This window comes from Bubalus bubalis, chromosome 3, assembly GCF_019923935.1.
Source record: "Bubalus bubalis isolate 160015118507 breed Murrah chromosome 3, NDDB_SH_1, whole genome shotgun sequence".
In the NCBI taxonomy this organism is placed as follows: domain Eukaryota; kingdom Metazoa; phylum Chordata; class Mammalia; order Artiodactyla; family Bovidae; genus Bubalus; species Bubalus bubalis.
The window spans coordinates 79,926,739-79,943,399 of NC_059159.1; the positions used below are offsets into that span (position 1 = coordinate 79,926,739).

The window sequence follows — 16,661 nt, forward strand, 5'->3', positions numbered from 1 at the left end:
AAGATTATCTTTATTCCCATGGGGAAAGTACTGCTAGTAATCTTACTTTTACAGGTGAAGATATTGAAAAAGATCAAGTAAACCTTTATTTGACAAGTCAGTAGTAACAAAACATATTTAATAAATTGACAAAACTGGATATCAATATGGAGAAAAATCTCAATTTGGAGTAGCCACTTTGCTTGATCATAATAGCTACTGTGATGGTTGGTAACATGTAACATTGATATGTTATGTGGTGTGTAACATTGATACACAGATACAGGTTGATACTGAAAAAGGTGGCCTGAAACAAGCCCTCAAGCCACATTTCTTTCATTCTTGTGTCTTCAAAGGGACTAATAAATTCAAGAAATATTTGCTCACATCAACATCATTTAAATTTTCAGTAGTAAAAGCAACCAAGATGCAGTGTAATATAGCAAGAGTGCTGGCTTTGGAGTTAAAAATCCATATAGTTCAATGACTTTTCCACCACTTATTAATAAGTTAGGGCAAGTTGCTTAAACTAAGTCCCAGTTTACACATCTCTACATTGAGATTTCATAGAATAGAATAATAAGGTATTTGTGTAAAAGCCTAGTAAAATATCTGCTATATATAATGTGTTTACCCAGCATTCCTTTCAAAGATAACCAAGCAAGCCTACTATCTTCCTAACAATGAAAGTGACTGCTATATACAAAGAATATTCAAAGGGTAAAGAAAAATATTAGGTTTTATTGCTATAGGGAGAGAATGTGCCCACGTAGGTGGTGGTGGGGGGGGTGGGGGGTGTTGTCCTGATGATATTTTCATAAAAGCAGTTGGTTGGAACTCTAAACACAAGTATCCTTACACTTCTTTATAATACTACAGAACCTCACCATGAAATACAGAGGTATATCTGTTAGAATATAAAAATAAGTGGCAGTGCAGTGGTTGAGACTCTGTGCTTCCCCTGCAGGGGACACGGGTTGAGTGGTTGGAGAGCTAAGATTCTGCATTCCACACAGCATGGCCAAAAAAATTTTTTTAACCCCCACAACTATCCATTCTACAGCTGTGGCACTGAATAGTGACTTATTTGCCATCAAATCAGCTTTGAAGTCTCTTCTAATAACTATCAGAAAAATATTGTGATTGACTCAACATTTCGTTCAGCTTTTTCTGCAACATCTTATGGAAAAACACAAACTAACTTTTTTGTCAACCTAACACAAGGAAAGGGGATGTCTAGAAAGAAGGTGAGATGGGTGGATGCCATCACTGACTCAATGGACTTGAGTCTGAGCAAACTCCGGGAGATAGCGAAGGACAGGGAAGCCTGGCATGCTGCAGTCCATGAGGTCGTAAAGAGTCAGACACAACTGAGTGACTGAACAAGAAGAAAATATCCATACAGGTTAACTATACCCACAGTAATACTGCACAGAAAACAATTACAAAAATTATCAGCATTAATTTAGCCAGGAGTTTGGGGTTTGGCTGATCCTGGGTAGGCTCATTCATGACTCTGCCCTAGTCTGGACTTGACAACTTAGCTGGAACAGCTGAGCTCTGTTTGTCTCATCTTTCTCCTGGAACCAATGGGCTAGTCTGAGTATATAACTTTCAGGTGATGGTGGAAGTACATGCATGGACCATCCTAATGGCCCAAGCTTTTGTTGAGATTCTGGTGCCCATCTGCTTAACATCCCCTTAGCTTAAGTAAGTCATATAGCTGATTCCACTCTGCAGGAATTATGTCTCTAGTTGTGGAAGAAGGACACTATCAAATTACTTGGAAAAAGGCATAACTACAGAGAGAGGTGAAGACTTGGAGCCATGAATGCAATTTACTACAGTGGTGATACAGAAAGAAGCTCTGTGTGGATCCACCACTTCTCAATACAGAGTTTAACAAGCATGGAGTCTTTAGCATGTGTCAGATACTGTATTATATGTTGAGACTACAAAGATATGTAGTACTTGGCTTTTGTTTATGAGAACTAACTATTTTGAAGAAGATACTGAGCAAGAGCCTGCAGTAGTGAGTTTTGGTTGCTCGTAGGGAAAACAGTAGATTACAAAGGAAGAAGCTGCTAATCTTAGCAGGATTCAGAATGGAAACACAGATTCTTTAATGTCTGAGCTACCTGGCAGAGGAAAGACAGGTTTCCCAGGTGGTGCTACTGGTAAAGAACCTGCCTGCCAATTCAGGAGATGCAAGAGAAGCGGGTTTGATCCCTGGATCAGGATGATTCCCTGGAGGAGGAAATGGAAACCTGCTCTCCAGTATTCTTGCCTGGAAAATTTCATGGACAAAGGAGCTCGGTGGGCTACAGTCCATGGGGCCGCAGGGAGTCAGACATGACTGAGCAACTAAGCACACATAAGAGAGAGAAAATTTCTCACCTAGTGAATCTTTATAAAATTCCAGAGAAGTACTGATTGCCCCCGGCACTAACACATCTTATCCCTAGACAACCACTGTGATTCATGCTTACTGAGTTGCTGAAGAGTAGTTACAAAAAGGCATATAAATCCCACTCTGTCCACCCTACCATGTATTTGTCTTCGGGCAGAAAAACAGTCCTGAGTTTGCTCACAGAGCTTTAAGTTCATAACAATATTTAGTGCTGGGCCTCTTAACTTCTTTAATATTGTGTTGAACCATATGAAAATGCCAACATACAATCAGTTTTGACCTACAACATAGGCAATTCCATCGTGAGGCAGGAGATAGATGGGCTCCAGGCTAGATATTCACAACTAGCTTCTTGTTTACATTTCCTGAGGAAGGGGGCAGGTGAGGTTAGATATTTACAATGAGCCTCCTGCTTGCACTTTGAAGTAGAAACAACAACAGAAACAGGGTAAATAGCCAGATTTTGCCTCTTGAAGATATTTTAAGATAACAGTCAAGGCAGGAACAGAGAAGGGCTAAATCCTGTTTGAGTAAAAGATCAAGAGATCATACATTTCCCACCTTTGGGGCAAGGGAGACTTCACACATGCACAGAAAATCTCCCTGGGGGTCAAAAAGGATGGGACAACACCCAAGAACAGGTGATAGCAAGGCCACCACCATAGCCGATTAACAATGTTGTGAGAGTTTCAGGTGAACAGCAAAGGGACTCAGCCATACATACACATGTATCCATGTGGGCATGTGTGCTCAGTCGCTTCAGTTGTGTCTGACTCTTTGTGACTTCATGGACTGTAGCCTGGCAGGCTCCTCAGTTCATGGGATTCTCCAGGTAAGAACACTGGAATGGATTGCCATGCCCTCCTCTAGGGGATCTTCCTGACCCAGGGATCAAACCCACATCTCCTATATTTCCTGCATTGCAGGCAGATTCTTTAACTGGTGAGCCTCCGGAGAAGCCCGTATATATAACCATTTCCCCCCAAACTCCCAGGATGTCACATAACATTGGGCAGAGTTTTATGGGTTATAGGTCTTTATCAGTTATCTGTTTTAAATACAGCAGTGTGCAATGTCCATCCAAACTCCCTAACTATCCTTTCCCCCCATTCTTCCTTCTGGCAACCATTAAGTTTGTTCTCTGTGAGTCTGTTTCTGTTTTGTAAGTAAGTTCATTTGTATCATTTCTTTTTAGATTCCACATATAAGGGATGCCCCATGATATTTCTCCTTCTCTGAATTACTTTACTCAGTAGGACAATTTCTAGGTCCATTTTGTTGCAAATAGCATTATTTCATTCTTTTTAATGGTTGAGTAATATTCCATTGTATATGTGTACCACATCTTCTTTATCCATTCCTCTGTTGATGGATATTTAGGTTGCTTCCATGTCTTGGTTATTCTAAACAGTGCTTCAGTGAACACTGGGGTGCATGTATTCTTTCAGATCATGTTTTTCTCCAGATACATGCCCAGGAGTGGCATTGTAGGGTTATATGGTAGCTCTATTTTTAGTGTTGTAAGTAACCTCCATCCTGTTCTCCATAGAAGCTGTAACAGTTTACATTCCCACCATTAGTGTAGGAGGGGTCTCTACTCTTCACATCCTCTCCACCATTTATTGTTTGTGGACTTTCTGATGATGGTCATTCTGGCTGACGTGAGGTGACAGCTCATGGAGTAATATTTTATTTATTTATTTTTGGTTATGCTGGGTTTTCATTGCTTTGCTTGGACTTTCTCTAGTTGCCATGAGAGAGGGGTACTCTTCACTTCGGCACAGGATTCTCACTGTGGTGACTTCTCTTGTTGCGGAGTACAGGCTCCAGGGCACGCAGGCTCACTACCTGTGGCGAGCAGGCTCTAGGATGCTCAGGCTTCAGTAGTTGTGTCTTAGTTGCTCTGTGGCATGTATCCAGAGCAGAGATCAAATTCGTTTCCCCTGCAGTGTCAGGCAGATTTTTATCCATTGTGCCACCACGGAAGCCCTTGATCTCTGATTTTAAAACCAGGTTTGTGTTTAGATCCAAAATCCTACAGGGCAGCCTTCAAAGTTAACAGTCATAAAACCATGATCCATCATCTAGTTTCAAAAACTCACTTGTCCCTTTCTTGTCCCTCACGCACTCTATGCAAGAAATACACAATCTCCAGAGGCACTCCCCAAATTTGCTCTTCACTGCTGCCCTCAGACACTTCTCTTTTTCTTTTACACTTCTTGCCTCAAGTCCCTTTTAAAAATGGCCTGGGATTCTCTTACCGGTCACCTTCACTCCTAACTCATCTCGCTTCCCTCCCTTTCAAAAAGCCAAGAACTAGTATGAAACAGCAGTTTATGAGCAAAGAAGGGAGAGAGAAAAGGTAGGAGCACTGATACGCCAACAGTATTTTATTCCTGCTCCCCTTTGCTCAACAGAAAGAACTAATTTATATTTAAAAGGTCGATATACTTATTTTCGTAGATAAATGGTTAAACATCAGACTATCAATGAGGAGGAAACAGCGTTCTAATCAGTGGAACAGTATTCAACATTGTAAGCCGAGAATCCAAGTTAAAACTAATCTTATATGTTAGAACTTACTTTTAAAAAGATTTCAGGTGACATAATTGCCTCAGCCCTTCTTTTTCAAACAAACTCGATTACATAAAACAAGAAAAATAACGTGCCGATAACTTTTGATCAATTTTTTTGGGGGGGTACAAAATAATGTAATTTTTTTCTTAAGTTATTTACGGCGGTATTTTTCTGACATGTGCCAGACGGTCAATAACCAAGACGCCATATTTGACTATTAAATAGAGAAAGGATAAATAAAAGCGCCAAGTGCCTTCAGAAGCGAAAAGGAATCATGCCTAGAAAGTAGTGTTAGGGTAAAAATAAAGAAGCAAGAAACTGCTTTTGTACAACTTCTTAAAACACATTAAAAAAAATTGTCCATGTGATAATGAGTTTCTCCTAAATTTGCCTCACTGTTGTTGAATCAAAAATTGAAAGACAAATGAAATCGGAAGATCAAACAATATACCTTCAGCTTACTGTGTACTGTATACGGACAAAGATTGAAAAACAGTATCAACAAGGCAAAAAGCTATTCTAACGCTCCATCTATGGGTCTTTGTATACGGAAACATATAACAAAAATCCTCCCACACTGCTCACCCGCCCACAAACTCTACAGCCAACCTCCGCAGTAGGCGGAGGCAGCTTGATTGGCCCCAACCCTGCCTTCAGAAACGACTTTTGACGTTGGCGGCGCGACCGGAAGTGACGTCAAGCTGCGACGCCAGCTCCTGTAGCTCGCCGCTGTGGGAGGCTTTTGGTCTATCAGAAGACGGCGTCTTTCACCGGATGGTTGCTGGAGTGGGATCATGACGGGGAAGAAGTCTTCCAGGGAGAAGCGGCGCAAACGAAGCGGTCAGGAGGCGGCGGCGGCCCTCGCGGCGCCGGACCTGGTCCCCGCCGTAGGCGGCAGTGGCAGTGGAAGCACCAGCGGCTGCGGGAGCGCAAGCGGTTGCGGGAGCGTCACCTGCTGCGGGAACACTAGCGTGAGTGGAAGTGTCACCGGCGGTGGGAGCGGCGGCAGTTGCTGGGGTGGCAGCAGCGTGGAGCGCGGTGAGCGTCGGAAGCGGAGAAGCACTGACTCATCTTCCAGCGTCTCCGGCTCCCTGCAGCAGGTGCGTGCGAGTCTTTCTCGTCGCTTCTCGAAGCGGCCGCGGTTTCAGAAGGCGGGCGAAGAGCAGAATGTGACTGCGGGATGCGGAGCCTGCTGTCGCTCCTGTTAGGGCTGCGGTCCTAGGGATCCAGTGTCTGAAGTTCACGTTCCTAAGTTCCCTTGAACCCCACACTCCCACGATTTGAACTTAAAATTTCTGGGTTTGCTGATCGTCTGATGATTGCCTTTAGCTCCTTCCACACCTTAGTCTCCCTGAAAAGTATGGGTCAGGAACTAGCCTTCAGTGCCCTTGCAAGCCCCGCTTTACTTCTCTTCATCTACTTGATACAAGATGAGAAAATTGAGGATCAAAGAGATTAAGGAAGTTTACCGGTAGTTACCAATTTGTTAATAACACCTACATTGGAATCCAATATCTGATTATAAAAGCCCTCTTTACTGTGGTACATGTACACAACGGAATATTACTCAGCTATTAAAAGGAATGCATTTGAATCAGTTCTAATGAAGTGGATGAAACTGGAGCCTATTATACAGAGCGAAGTAAGTCAGAAAGAGAAACACCAATACAGTGTATTAACACATATATATGGAATTTAGAAAGATGGTAACGATGACCCTATATGCGAGACAGCAAAAGAGACACAGATGTAAAGAACAGACTGTTGGACTCTGTGGGAGAAGGCGAGGGTGGGATGATTTGAGAGAATAGCATTGAAACATGTATATTATCATATGTGAACTAGATCGCCAGTCCAGGTTCCATGCATGAGGCAGGGTGTTCAGGGCTGGTGCACTGGGATGACCCTGAGGGATGAGATGGGGAGGGAGGTGGGAGGGAGGATCAGGATGGGGAATACATGTACACCCATGGCTGATTCATGTGCATGTATGGCAAAAACCACCACAATATTGTGAAGTAATTAGCCTCCAATTAAAATAAGTAAAAAAAAAAACAAAACAAAGAAATAAAACCCTTCTTTATGCACCTTCAACCTGGCAAAATACTGCCATTTAAAAAAAAAAAAGTTTGCTCACGTTATAAAACAGATGCAGGAAAAAAATAAAAACACAGAAAAACCACTTGCAGGACTGCATGCTTTAAATACATACAACACAAATGAGGGGAAATGGAAGGCTTTCTTTATGCTTCCTCATTAATTGTTTGATACACAGCCCCTTCATTAACTCGTCAGCCTTGATATTTCTTATTTTTTGTTATTTTGCATTATCTAAGCCTTTTTTCTTTTTTCTTTTCAATCTTTTAGTGTAGTGTTGAACGCAGGCATTCATAGCAGGCATTCTTTTCCCATTCCTTTTTGTAGTAGAAACAGTTTTAATTTTATACCAGTAAATCTATTTGTCATAGGTTCTGAAAGATATCTGATCAAGTTAAGGAAATTTTTAATTTCTGGTTTTTCTGAGATTTTGTGGAGTTTTATCAGATACCTTTGGGGGCATTCTGTTGAGGGGTCATACAGTTTTCTTTCTTTAATCTGATAATGTAATTTTATTGATAAATTGTCCTTGCTTTTTGAGATAAATCCTATTTGATTTGTTGATTTGGTTGTTGCACTTGACTATAATTCAGTATTTTTATTAAATATGTTTGTGTTTATGTTAAGTTAAATCAAATTATGGTTTTTATTTTTGTAGTTACCCTGTTTTGTTTTAGTATTGGGCTATGGATTGAGTTGGGAAAACTTAACTTTTTTTTTTTTTTTTTCCATGTATTCCAGAGTAGTTTATATTTTTCTCTCAAGATTGTACTTGACTGTTGGACCGTACAGCTGTTTGGGTCTGGTGGATTTTTCTAGGGGTAGTGTATTTTTCCTTAACGCCTCTCACCTTTTTTTCTCCCCCACTTTCTTTGATAGTTATAGATATATTCAGTTTTTCTATTCCTTCTAGATTTAGTTGTGGATCAGTTCAGTCCAATCACTCAGTTGTGTCTGACTCTTTGTGACCCCATGGACTGCAGCATGCCAGGCTTCCCTTTCCATCACCAACTCCCAGAGCTTGCTCAAACTCATGTCCATCGAGTCGGTGATGCCATCCAACTGTCTCATCCTCTGTCATCCCCTTCTCCTCCTGCCTTCAATTTTTCCCAGCGTCAGGGTCTTTTCCAGCAAGTCAGTTCTTTGCTTCAAGTGGCCAAAGTGTTGGAGTTTCAGCTTCAACATCAGTCCTTCCAATGAATATTTGGGACTGATTTCCTTCAGGATTGACTGGTTGGATCTCCTTGCAATCCAAGGGACTCTACAGAGTCTTCTCCAACACCATAGTTCAAAAGCATCAATTCTTCATTGTTCAGCTTTCTTTATGGTCCAGCTCTCACATACATACGCGACTACTGGAAAAACCATAGCTTTGACTAGACGGACCTTTGTGGACAAAGTGATGTCTCTGCTTTTAATAAGCTGTCTAGGTTTGTCATAGCTTTTCTTCCAAGGAGCAAGCATCATTTGATTTCATTTTTGGATATCACCGTTCTTATCTTAAATAGTTTGCATGTTTTTAGTACTCTATTATTATGAGAAGACCAGTAATAAGGATTGTGTAAGCATTTGCATACAGAACTAAACTGTACTTTTATGAGAAGTACTTCATTGGGAAGTCTTACAAATAGGGAGGATGATTATGTGTGCATTTTATAAAATCCATTTTGGTGACAGTATACAAAACAGATTGGCGAAAGCTTTGATTAGATGTAGAGAGTCCAGTGTGTGTGAACTCAGTCACTCAGTCCTGTCTGACTCTTTGTGGCTATGGACTGTAGCCCACCAGGCTCCTCTGTGCATGGGTTTCTCCAGGCAAGAATACGGGAGTGGTTTGCCATTTCCTACTCCAGGGGAATCTTCTTCATCCAGGGATCGAACCTGCATCTCTTGGCAGGCAGGTTCTTTACCACTCATGCCACCTGAGGTAATCTAGGCAAAAAGGATATTGCCGTGGATCAGCATTCTGGCAGTAGTCTTGAGAGACTGAATAGATTTGGAAAATAGGAGGCAAAGTTGATTGAATTGTCTTAAATTACTTGCCTGCTTTGAATATGATTGGATATTTAACAGTTTTAAAAATGACAGTAGCTTCTGGTAAGCAGTGGTACTTTATTATATATGTGATTTGTAACATTTTGCTGCTATCCTATTTCTTTTTAAGAATTAAGAATGACCATACATACATAAAATTCTTAGGTGAATGGTCTACTGGAGGAGTCTTGTATTCTTCAGAAGTCTGAAATTGTAGAAAATTATTCAATACTGAGTATATTTTCATTTGCATGTCGTAAGATATTCTTCACTTTTTATCAATTTGCTGATAATTACAGCCTGTAGAGTAATGTCAAAGAATACTGAGCAATTAAGTAGTCTTTTCTGTGGTTTTAAATAACTGATTTATGCAACCAAAGAATTTGAAGGTGTTTAATAAAGATTTTATTAAATGATGTATGACATTATAGACATATTTTTATTGTTTAATGGTTCTTTATGTCTTTTAATTTTAGGAGGCCAAATATCTTTTGCCACCTCTGGAAAAAGAGTTATTCTTGGCAGAGCACAGTGACCTTGAAGAAGGTGGATTAGACCTGACTGTGGCATTAAAACCCGTTAGTTTTTATATATCAGACAAAAAAGAAATGCTTCGGCAGTGTTTCTGTATCATAGGAGAGAAGAAGTTACAGAAGATGCTTCCTGATGTGTTAAAGGTACTTCATGACATAGATTACCAGGTTCTTTACTATATAGAAATACACAAAAACTTTCTTTGTAGCAGTCATTTTACTTAATGGAAATTACAATTGTATGTTTTCAACTAAGCTACTTTAAAAAGATATAGGGATTTTGCAGAACCATAATGGCTTTGTGTATTGAAAAATTTGCCAGAAAGAAATGGGACACTTTACTGTATTTAGGTAAGGAATTTTTTGACCTTCCGGGAATAATTCTATTAAATATTGGCAATTTAAGTAACTAGATTAGATATACACTGATTCTTTTGCTTTAAGTAGTATACTGCTGTGTAACAGTATGTAATAAAAGAAAGAAAGTGAAAGTGGTAGTCACTCTCATGTCAGACTCTTTGTGACCCCATGGACTATAGCCCATCAGGCTCCTCTCTCCATGGAATTCTCCAGGCAAGAATACTGGAGTGGGTTGCCATTTCCTTCTCCAGGGGATCTTACTGATCCAGGGATTGAACCCCGGGTCTTCCATGTTGCAGGCAGACTCTTTACCAACTGAGTCATCAGGGAAGACCACAGTATGCAATGATAGTTGGTAATAGCCTGTATTTCATTAAATTCTTAAATGTTTTTGTATGTTTATTTCTAAAAATTACTCAGAAACGTATGTGGTGTTGTAATTTTACTGATAATGGAAAAAAGACTTGGGCAAATTAAACCCAACAGCATATATATCTAAGATGAATGGAGCCAGGGCTAGAATATTTAAGCCATTAGTAGTATTCGCCTAACATAAATAGGAGAAGACTCTTGAGAGTCCCTTGGACTGCAAGGAGATCCAACCAGTCCATCCTAAAGGAAATCAGTCCTGAATATTCATTGGAAGGACTAATACTGAAGTTGAAACTCCAATACTTTGGCCACCTGATGTGAAGAGTGGACTCATTTGAAAAGACCCTGATGCTAGGAAAGATTGAGGGTAGCAGGAGAAGGGGACGACAGAGGATGAGATGGTTGGATGGCATCACCGACTCAATGGACGTGGGTTTGGGTGGACTCTGGGAGTTGGTGATGGACAGGGAGGCTTGGCATGCTGTGGTTTATGGGGTCACAAAGAGTCAGACACGACCGAGCAACTGAACTGAACTGAAATAGGCTACTATTAACAATATCTGGGCACCTGACTCACTCTTTAGTTTGTTCTTTCATAGTTAACATGACTTTATATATTCCAATTAAAACTATAAATTATAATGTTTGCATGTTAACTGGCAGGTCTTCAGATTTTATCCCATAAAAAAGATTTATGTGACTTTTCATTTGTTTGACTGCACAACTTTGCTAAGCAAGACTTTTTTTTTTTAAATGCTTGCTGTTTTCTAGTTTACTTTGGTGCTGTATTATATAAATGCATTTTTTAAAATATCATTTTCTTTAGAACTGTTCAATAGAAGAAATTAAAAGACTTTGCCAGGAACAGCTAGAGCTCCTGTCTGAAAAAAAAATTTTGAAGATTCTTGAGGGTAAGAATGCATATTTCTACCTTCTGGTAACTTAGTATAGATAGTTAATACTATATTTAGCATAAATCATGAGGTATTTTTACTTGACTTCAGCTTTATTCTTAGTCATTAATTAATATTTTTACTTCTCTTTATAGAAAATTATAGTTTATATCGTAGAATAGCATCTCAGGAATGGACTTTTTGATGTATGTGTGGTTTTTCCAAATCAGTTATATAGGTAAGAATGTTTAAATTTGTGTGGAAAAAAAAAAAAGAAAAAAGTTTATCCAAAATTCTATAAAAAATTATTAAGAAGGCAAAGACTTCTCTTAAGATTTTTTTTAGTTTTTTGCTTTCTCACTGCTTCTACCTATCCATTGAATACCATTTCTGCTCTAATAAGAGCCAAATACAGAGAATAATTTCTTGCAAATTCCTGACATTTGTCTGTCTGCCTAAAGTAAGACTCTTCTTTGCGATACATTACCTGTAGAATTTTGGATTTTTAAACTGTTTTTTTTTTTTTTTTTTTTGACTCTACAAGGATTTTAGTATCAGCGTTACAAGAGAAGGAACAAAAAAATGGAGACTTTCAATTTCTAGAGATAACATCTTTTTAAAATGTAAAATGGTTTAATGGAATCTGTAACTGGTAAAAGATGTGTACATGTGTGTATAGTCTGTAAGTATATATATATACACACACACACATTCTCATTTATATACATTTTATGCATTTATAGAATAGATAAATAGGACAGATACCTAAAAAGGCATTTTAAATATAAGAATTAAAACTGTCATCTTTCAACAACTGTCAGGTTTCTTAATCTGTCCCTTTATAGATGAAACTTTCTGTATAATGATAAGTTGCTCTGACTTTTTGTCTTATAAGCGTGTTTTCAGTGTTTTTTTTTTAATGTCATTCACAAGGTGACAATGGTATGGACTCTGAAATGGAAGAAGAAGCAGATGATGGCTCCAAGATGGTACCTGATTTAGTTAATCAGTAAGTTAAAAGTATTCATTGTAATTTCAGAATTGCTTTGTTATCTCTGGTGATTTCTTACCTCAAGAATGTGATTGTTTTTCTATGCTATAGTTATATAAAGAGATTCAACAATGTTGGATTGATTTTTTTTACTTGTAGTGATTGGTCCTTTTGATGTGAGGATGGAATTAATTGCTTTCAGGATTAAGATAATTTTATTAAACTACTACTCAGAAATAGGACTATAACAGTGCCAACACTGAAGCAGAATCACATCTCTCATTTGGAATTTGAATATATATACTACTGCTGATACCCACTGTTCATTAAGTACTTACTGTAACAAACATGTTAGTAGTTTAGAAAACTTCATCTCACTGAATTCTTCTACATACCTCTTAATGTTTGGTGATAATAGCTTCTTTTCATGGATCAGATAGTAAGCTGTCTCATTTGATGTCCATTCAGTCAGTTCAGTCACTCAGTGGTGGTCAACTCTTTGCGACCCCATGGACTGCAGCATGCCAGGTTTCCCTGTCCATCACCAACTCCCGAAGCTTGCTCAAACTTATGTCCATCAAGTCGGTGATGCCATCCAACCATCTCATCCTCTGTCGTCCCCTTCTCCTCCTGCCTTCAATCTTGCCCCAGCATCAGGGTCTTTCCCAATGAGTCAGTTCTTTGTTTAATATAGGTACATTTAATTTGATTATTGTGATGATGGAAAATAGCTGAAGTTTTGGAATGCCAACTAATGAAGAAGTGACATGCTAATTTTCTAGGCTATTCTGCTCTACCGTGGGCTCATTAAACTTTCACCTGCTAATTTTATCATGTATTCTGATTTTTGACTAAAATATTTTTTTTTGGTCATCACCAAAGACTGACTTGCATCTCTGCAAAGTTTGGCTATAGGCAGTAGCCCAAATAAAAACATAACCAGAGACAGTAACATAAATCAGTAGCACATATTTAACCTGAAACCTGAGTATATTTTCATTTCTAATACAGTGCTATTGGGTAAGTATCACTGGAAGACAACAATTTAACTTCATATTATAACTATAGAGAGCATCAGCTAATCTACTTATACTGAAGCACTGAAGAAATCATTGTATCTTGGCTGCCTCATAATCAGTAGATTTTTGGTCATCACATTCATCTTGCCTTGGAATGTCATAGGATGATTTATACTTACCCACAAAGTATAAAATGCACACATTTCTATAGTCTTGCTATTGACTTTTCTTCAAAATGTGGGTGGGTGGGTTAGTCGCTTAGTCGTGTCTGACTCTTTGTGACCCCACGAACTGTAGCCCCTCAGGCTCCTCTATCTGTGGGATTCTCCAGGCAAGAATACTGGAGTGGATTGCCAGTCCCTTCTCCACAGGATCTTCCTGACCCAGGGATCGAACCCAGGTCTCCTGCATTGCAGGCAGATTGTTTTCCATCTGAGCTACAGGGAAGATCTCAGCCAGGGTGAAAGTGAAAGTGAAGTTGCTCAGTCGTGTCCGACTCTTTGTGACCCCATGGACTGTGTAGCCTACCAGGCTCCCCCGTCCATGGGATTTTTCAGGCAAGAGTACTGGAGTGGGGTGCCATTTCCTTCTTTCTTCAAAATATGTAGCTTTAAATTGCTTATATATATGCTAGTCTAGTTTAGATAGTTTAAGCCTGTCACTTTTTAGTTTTACATTTTAGTTTCTTAAATAATCTAAATTAATCATCTTGTTTCTTGATGCTTTTTACAGAGCATCAGCTTTTGCTTGATTACTTTTGTTTTGCCTTTGTTTAAATGTGTTTATTGATCCAATTTTTGAGGTGTTTTCAAGGTTAAGTCCTTTTTTGTTCACACCTGAACACTACTGCTACTTTTCTACTGTTAGAAGCTGTTTAATGGATATCTAATTAAATTAGAAATTTGTTTCTTTTTTAAAAATTACAACAAAGTACAGTATTTGACTTCTGAACTTTTCTAATGAAAAAAAAAAGGTGATTAGATTCAAAGTAACTATTGTGGAGAACCGAGTTTTACAATGTTACCATGAGACCAGTCATGTTAGCTTTTAAATGCTGCAGTGAGTAGGTTAAGCAATCAGAAATATTACCCAAAATTGTCATTGTAGCCACTGGAGAAGGCACTGGCGACCCACTCCAGTACTCTTGCCTGGAAACTTCCATGGACGGAGGAGCCTGGTGGGCTGCAGTCCATGGGGTCGCTAAGAGTCGGACACGACTGAACGACTTCCCTTTCACTTTTCACTTTTGTGCATTGGAGAAGGAAATGGCTACCCACTCCAGTGTTCTTGCCTGGAGAATTCCAGGGACGGGGGAGCCTGGTGGGCTGCCGTCTATGGGGTCACACAGGGTCGGACACAACTGACGTGACTTAGCAGCAGCAGCAGCCACTTGTGGACCTGTAAGTGTCAGATCATTGAGATTCTTCTGAGTTATTTGAGTATATAGGCTTTAAAAAAAAATCATATTTGTAAGCTGCTGCTGCTAAGTCACTTCAGTCGTATCCAACTCTGTGCGACCCCATAGACGGCAGCCCACTAGGCTCCCCCATCCCTGGGATTCTCCAGGCAAGAACACTGGAGTGGGTTGACATTTCCTTCTCAAATTTGTAGCTACAGGATGCCAAATAAATAATAAAATATTAAGAACATTGTATGCCAGACACTGTTCTAATCACTTACTTGCCTTCATTCACTCATTGGGTTTGTATACTAGCCTTGTGAATTAGGTGGTATTAGTATCATCATTTTACAGATGGACAGATAAGGCCTAGAAAGATTTATGTGCCTGAGATCACACAAATGAATGTGGAAGTAGAAGGAATGTTAGTTATAAAGAGACTATAAGTGTTCATGTAAATGGACCTGGCTTTAAAACACTTAACCTTCTCTAAAATCACTTTGTACATTTGTAAAATATGGGTAATACTTGGCCCCAATAGGATTATTGGGATAAATGGTAGTGGAGTGGTAAAGAATCCATCTACCAGTGCAGGAGATGCAGGTTTAATCCCTGGGTCAGGAAGATCCCCTAGAGTAGGAAATGGCAATCTGCTTCAGTATTCTTGCCTGGAGAATTCCATGAACAGAGGAGCCTGGCGGGCCATGATGCATGTGGTCACAAAGAGTCAGACGTGGCTGAGCAACACTAATGTGACTTGTTTGTTATTTTTAAGACATTTTTACCGTTTTGTTACTAATCTTAGTATGAACAGGGCGATACACTGCACTGTGAAACAGGGAAGGTAGGACAGGGAGGTAACGTGGGAGAATGTTGGCCTTAGCCCACATTGCTGGCTTGACAACTTGCCACTTGCTCTGTGCTCAGAGGTCAGTTCAGTCCTGTTGATTTCTGTTGAGTTGAACTGAACCTGGTGGGCACGCTCATGTAAGCTTAATTCCAGGGCTTCAGCAGACGATTAAGTTAGTTAACATGTTTGGTACTTGGTGCTGAAATTTTTCATGTTTTTTATTACCTGCTGGTTTTTTACTCTAATAGATAACAGTAGTCTGACTGGTCTGGATGCTGAGGGAACAGTTATGAGTAGGCAAGAACCTTCAAGGAATTCAGCAATTTGGGAGAGGAAAATAAGGCTGAATACATTGAACAGGTAGCTTCTGTGGAACACAGGATTAATAGGCAGTAGGAAAGGAAACTTTAGCAAACTAACGATAACTCTCAAAGAAGTAGAGTTAGAACACAAATGTAGTTTCAGGAACTAAATTCTGAATTCCTAAATTTAGGAGACAAATTGATAAAGAGATTAGCCATGACTGGAAGCTACATCATTGTGCTAAGAAATTAAATTGAATAAATAAATACAGAATAGTAGAGAGAAACCACACACAGAAAGTGTAAATCCTTATGTATAACCTGGTTACCTGGTTATACATGGTCAGCTGGAAGACAGTTTTATACCTATCTTGAACATACTAGACATCCTGGAAAGAGAAACAAATAGCTAGAAAAAAATTGAAGAAATGATAGAATTAACATTCTTTATTTAAAGACATAAGACTGTAAGGAGAAGGATAACAATCTGGTTATGAGCTGAATTGTGTCCCTCCAAAATTCATCATGGAAGTCCCTAACCCTTAGCACTTCAGAACATAATCTCATTTGGAATAAGGTCTTTAAACAGGTGATTTGTTTGTTGTTTAGTCACTGAGTCATCTCTCATTATTTTCCAACCCCATGGACTATATAGCTCGCCAGGCTTCTCTGTCCATGGGATTCTCCAGACAAGAATATGGGAATGGGTTTCCTTCTCCAGGGGATCTTCCCCACCCAAGGACTGAACCTGTGTCTCCTGCTTGGCAAGTAAATTCTTTACCACTGAGCCACCTGGGAAGCCCAAAGAAGTTATTAAGTCAGTCCAGTCTGATTGGTGTCCTTAC

The 16,661-nt window shown here is 39.4% G+C and overlaps 1 protein-coding gene across 1 annotated transcript in view; it reads left to right on the forward strand.

Moving 5' to 3' along the window:
- The first annotated feature begins 5,627 nt into the window (after nt 1-5,627).
- Nucleotides 5,628-16,661, forward strand: part of CAAP1 (caspase activity and apoptosis inhibitor 1) — a 71,745-nt gene continuing 60,711 nt past the window's right edge. Inside the window, exons 1-4 of the mRNA XM_006075601.3 lie at nt 5,628-6,066; nt 9,574-9,774; nt 11,189-11,273; nt 12,189-12,264. Of these exons, the coding sequence (XP_006075663.2) occupies nt 5,761-6,066; nt 9,574-9,774; nt 11,189-11,273; nt 12,189-12,264 (668 nt within the window). The 5' untranslated portion in view covers nt 5,628-5,760. The remainder of the gene's footprint in view (nt 6,067-9,573; nt 9,775-11,188; nt 11,274-12,188; nt 12,265-16,661) is intronic.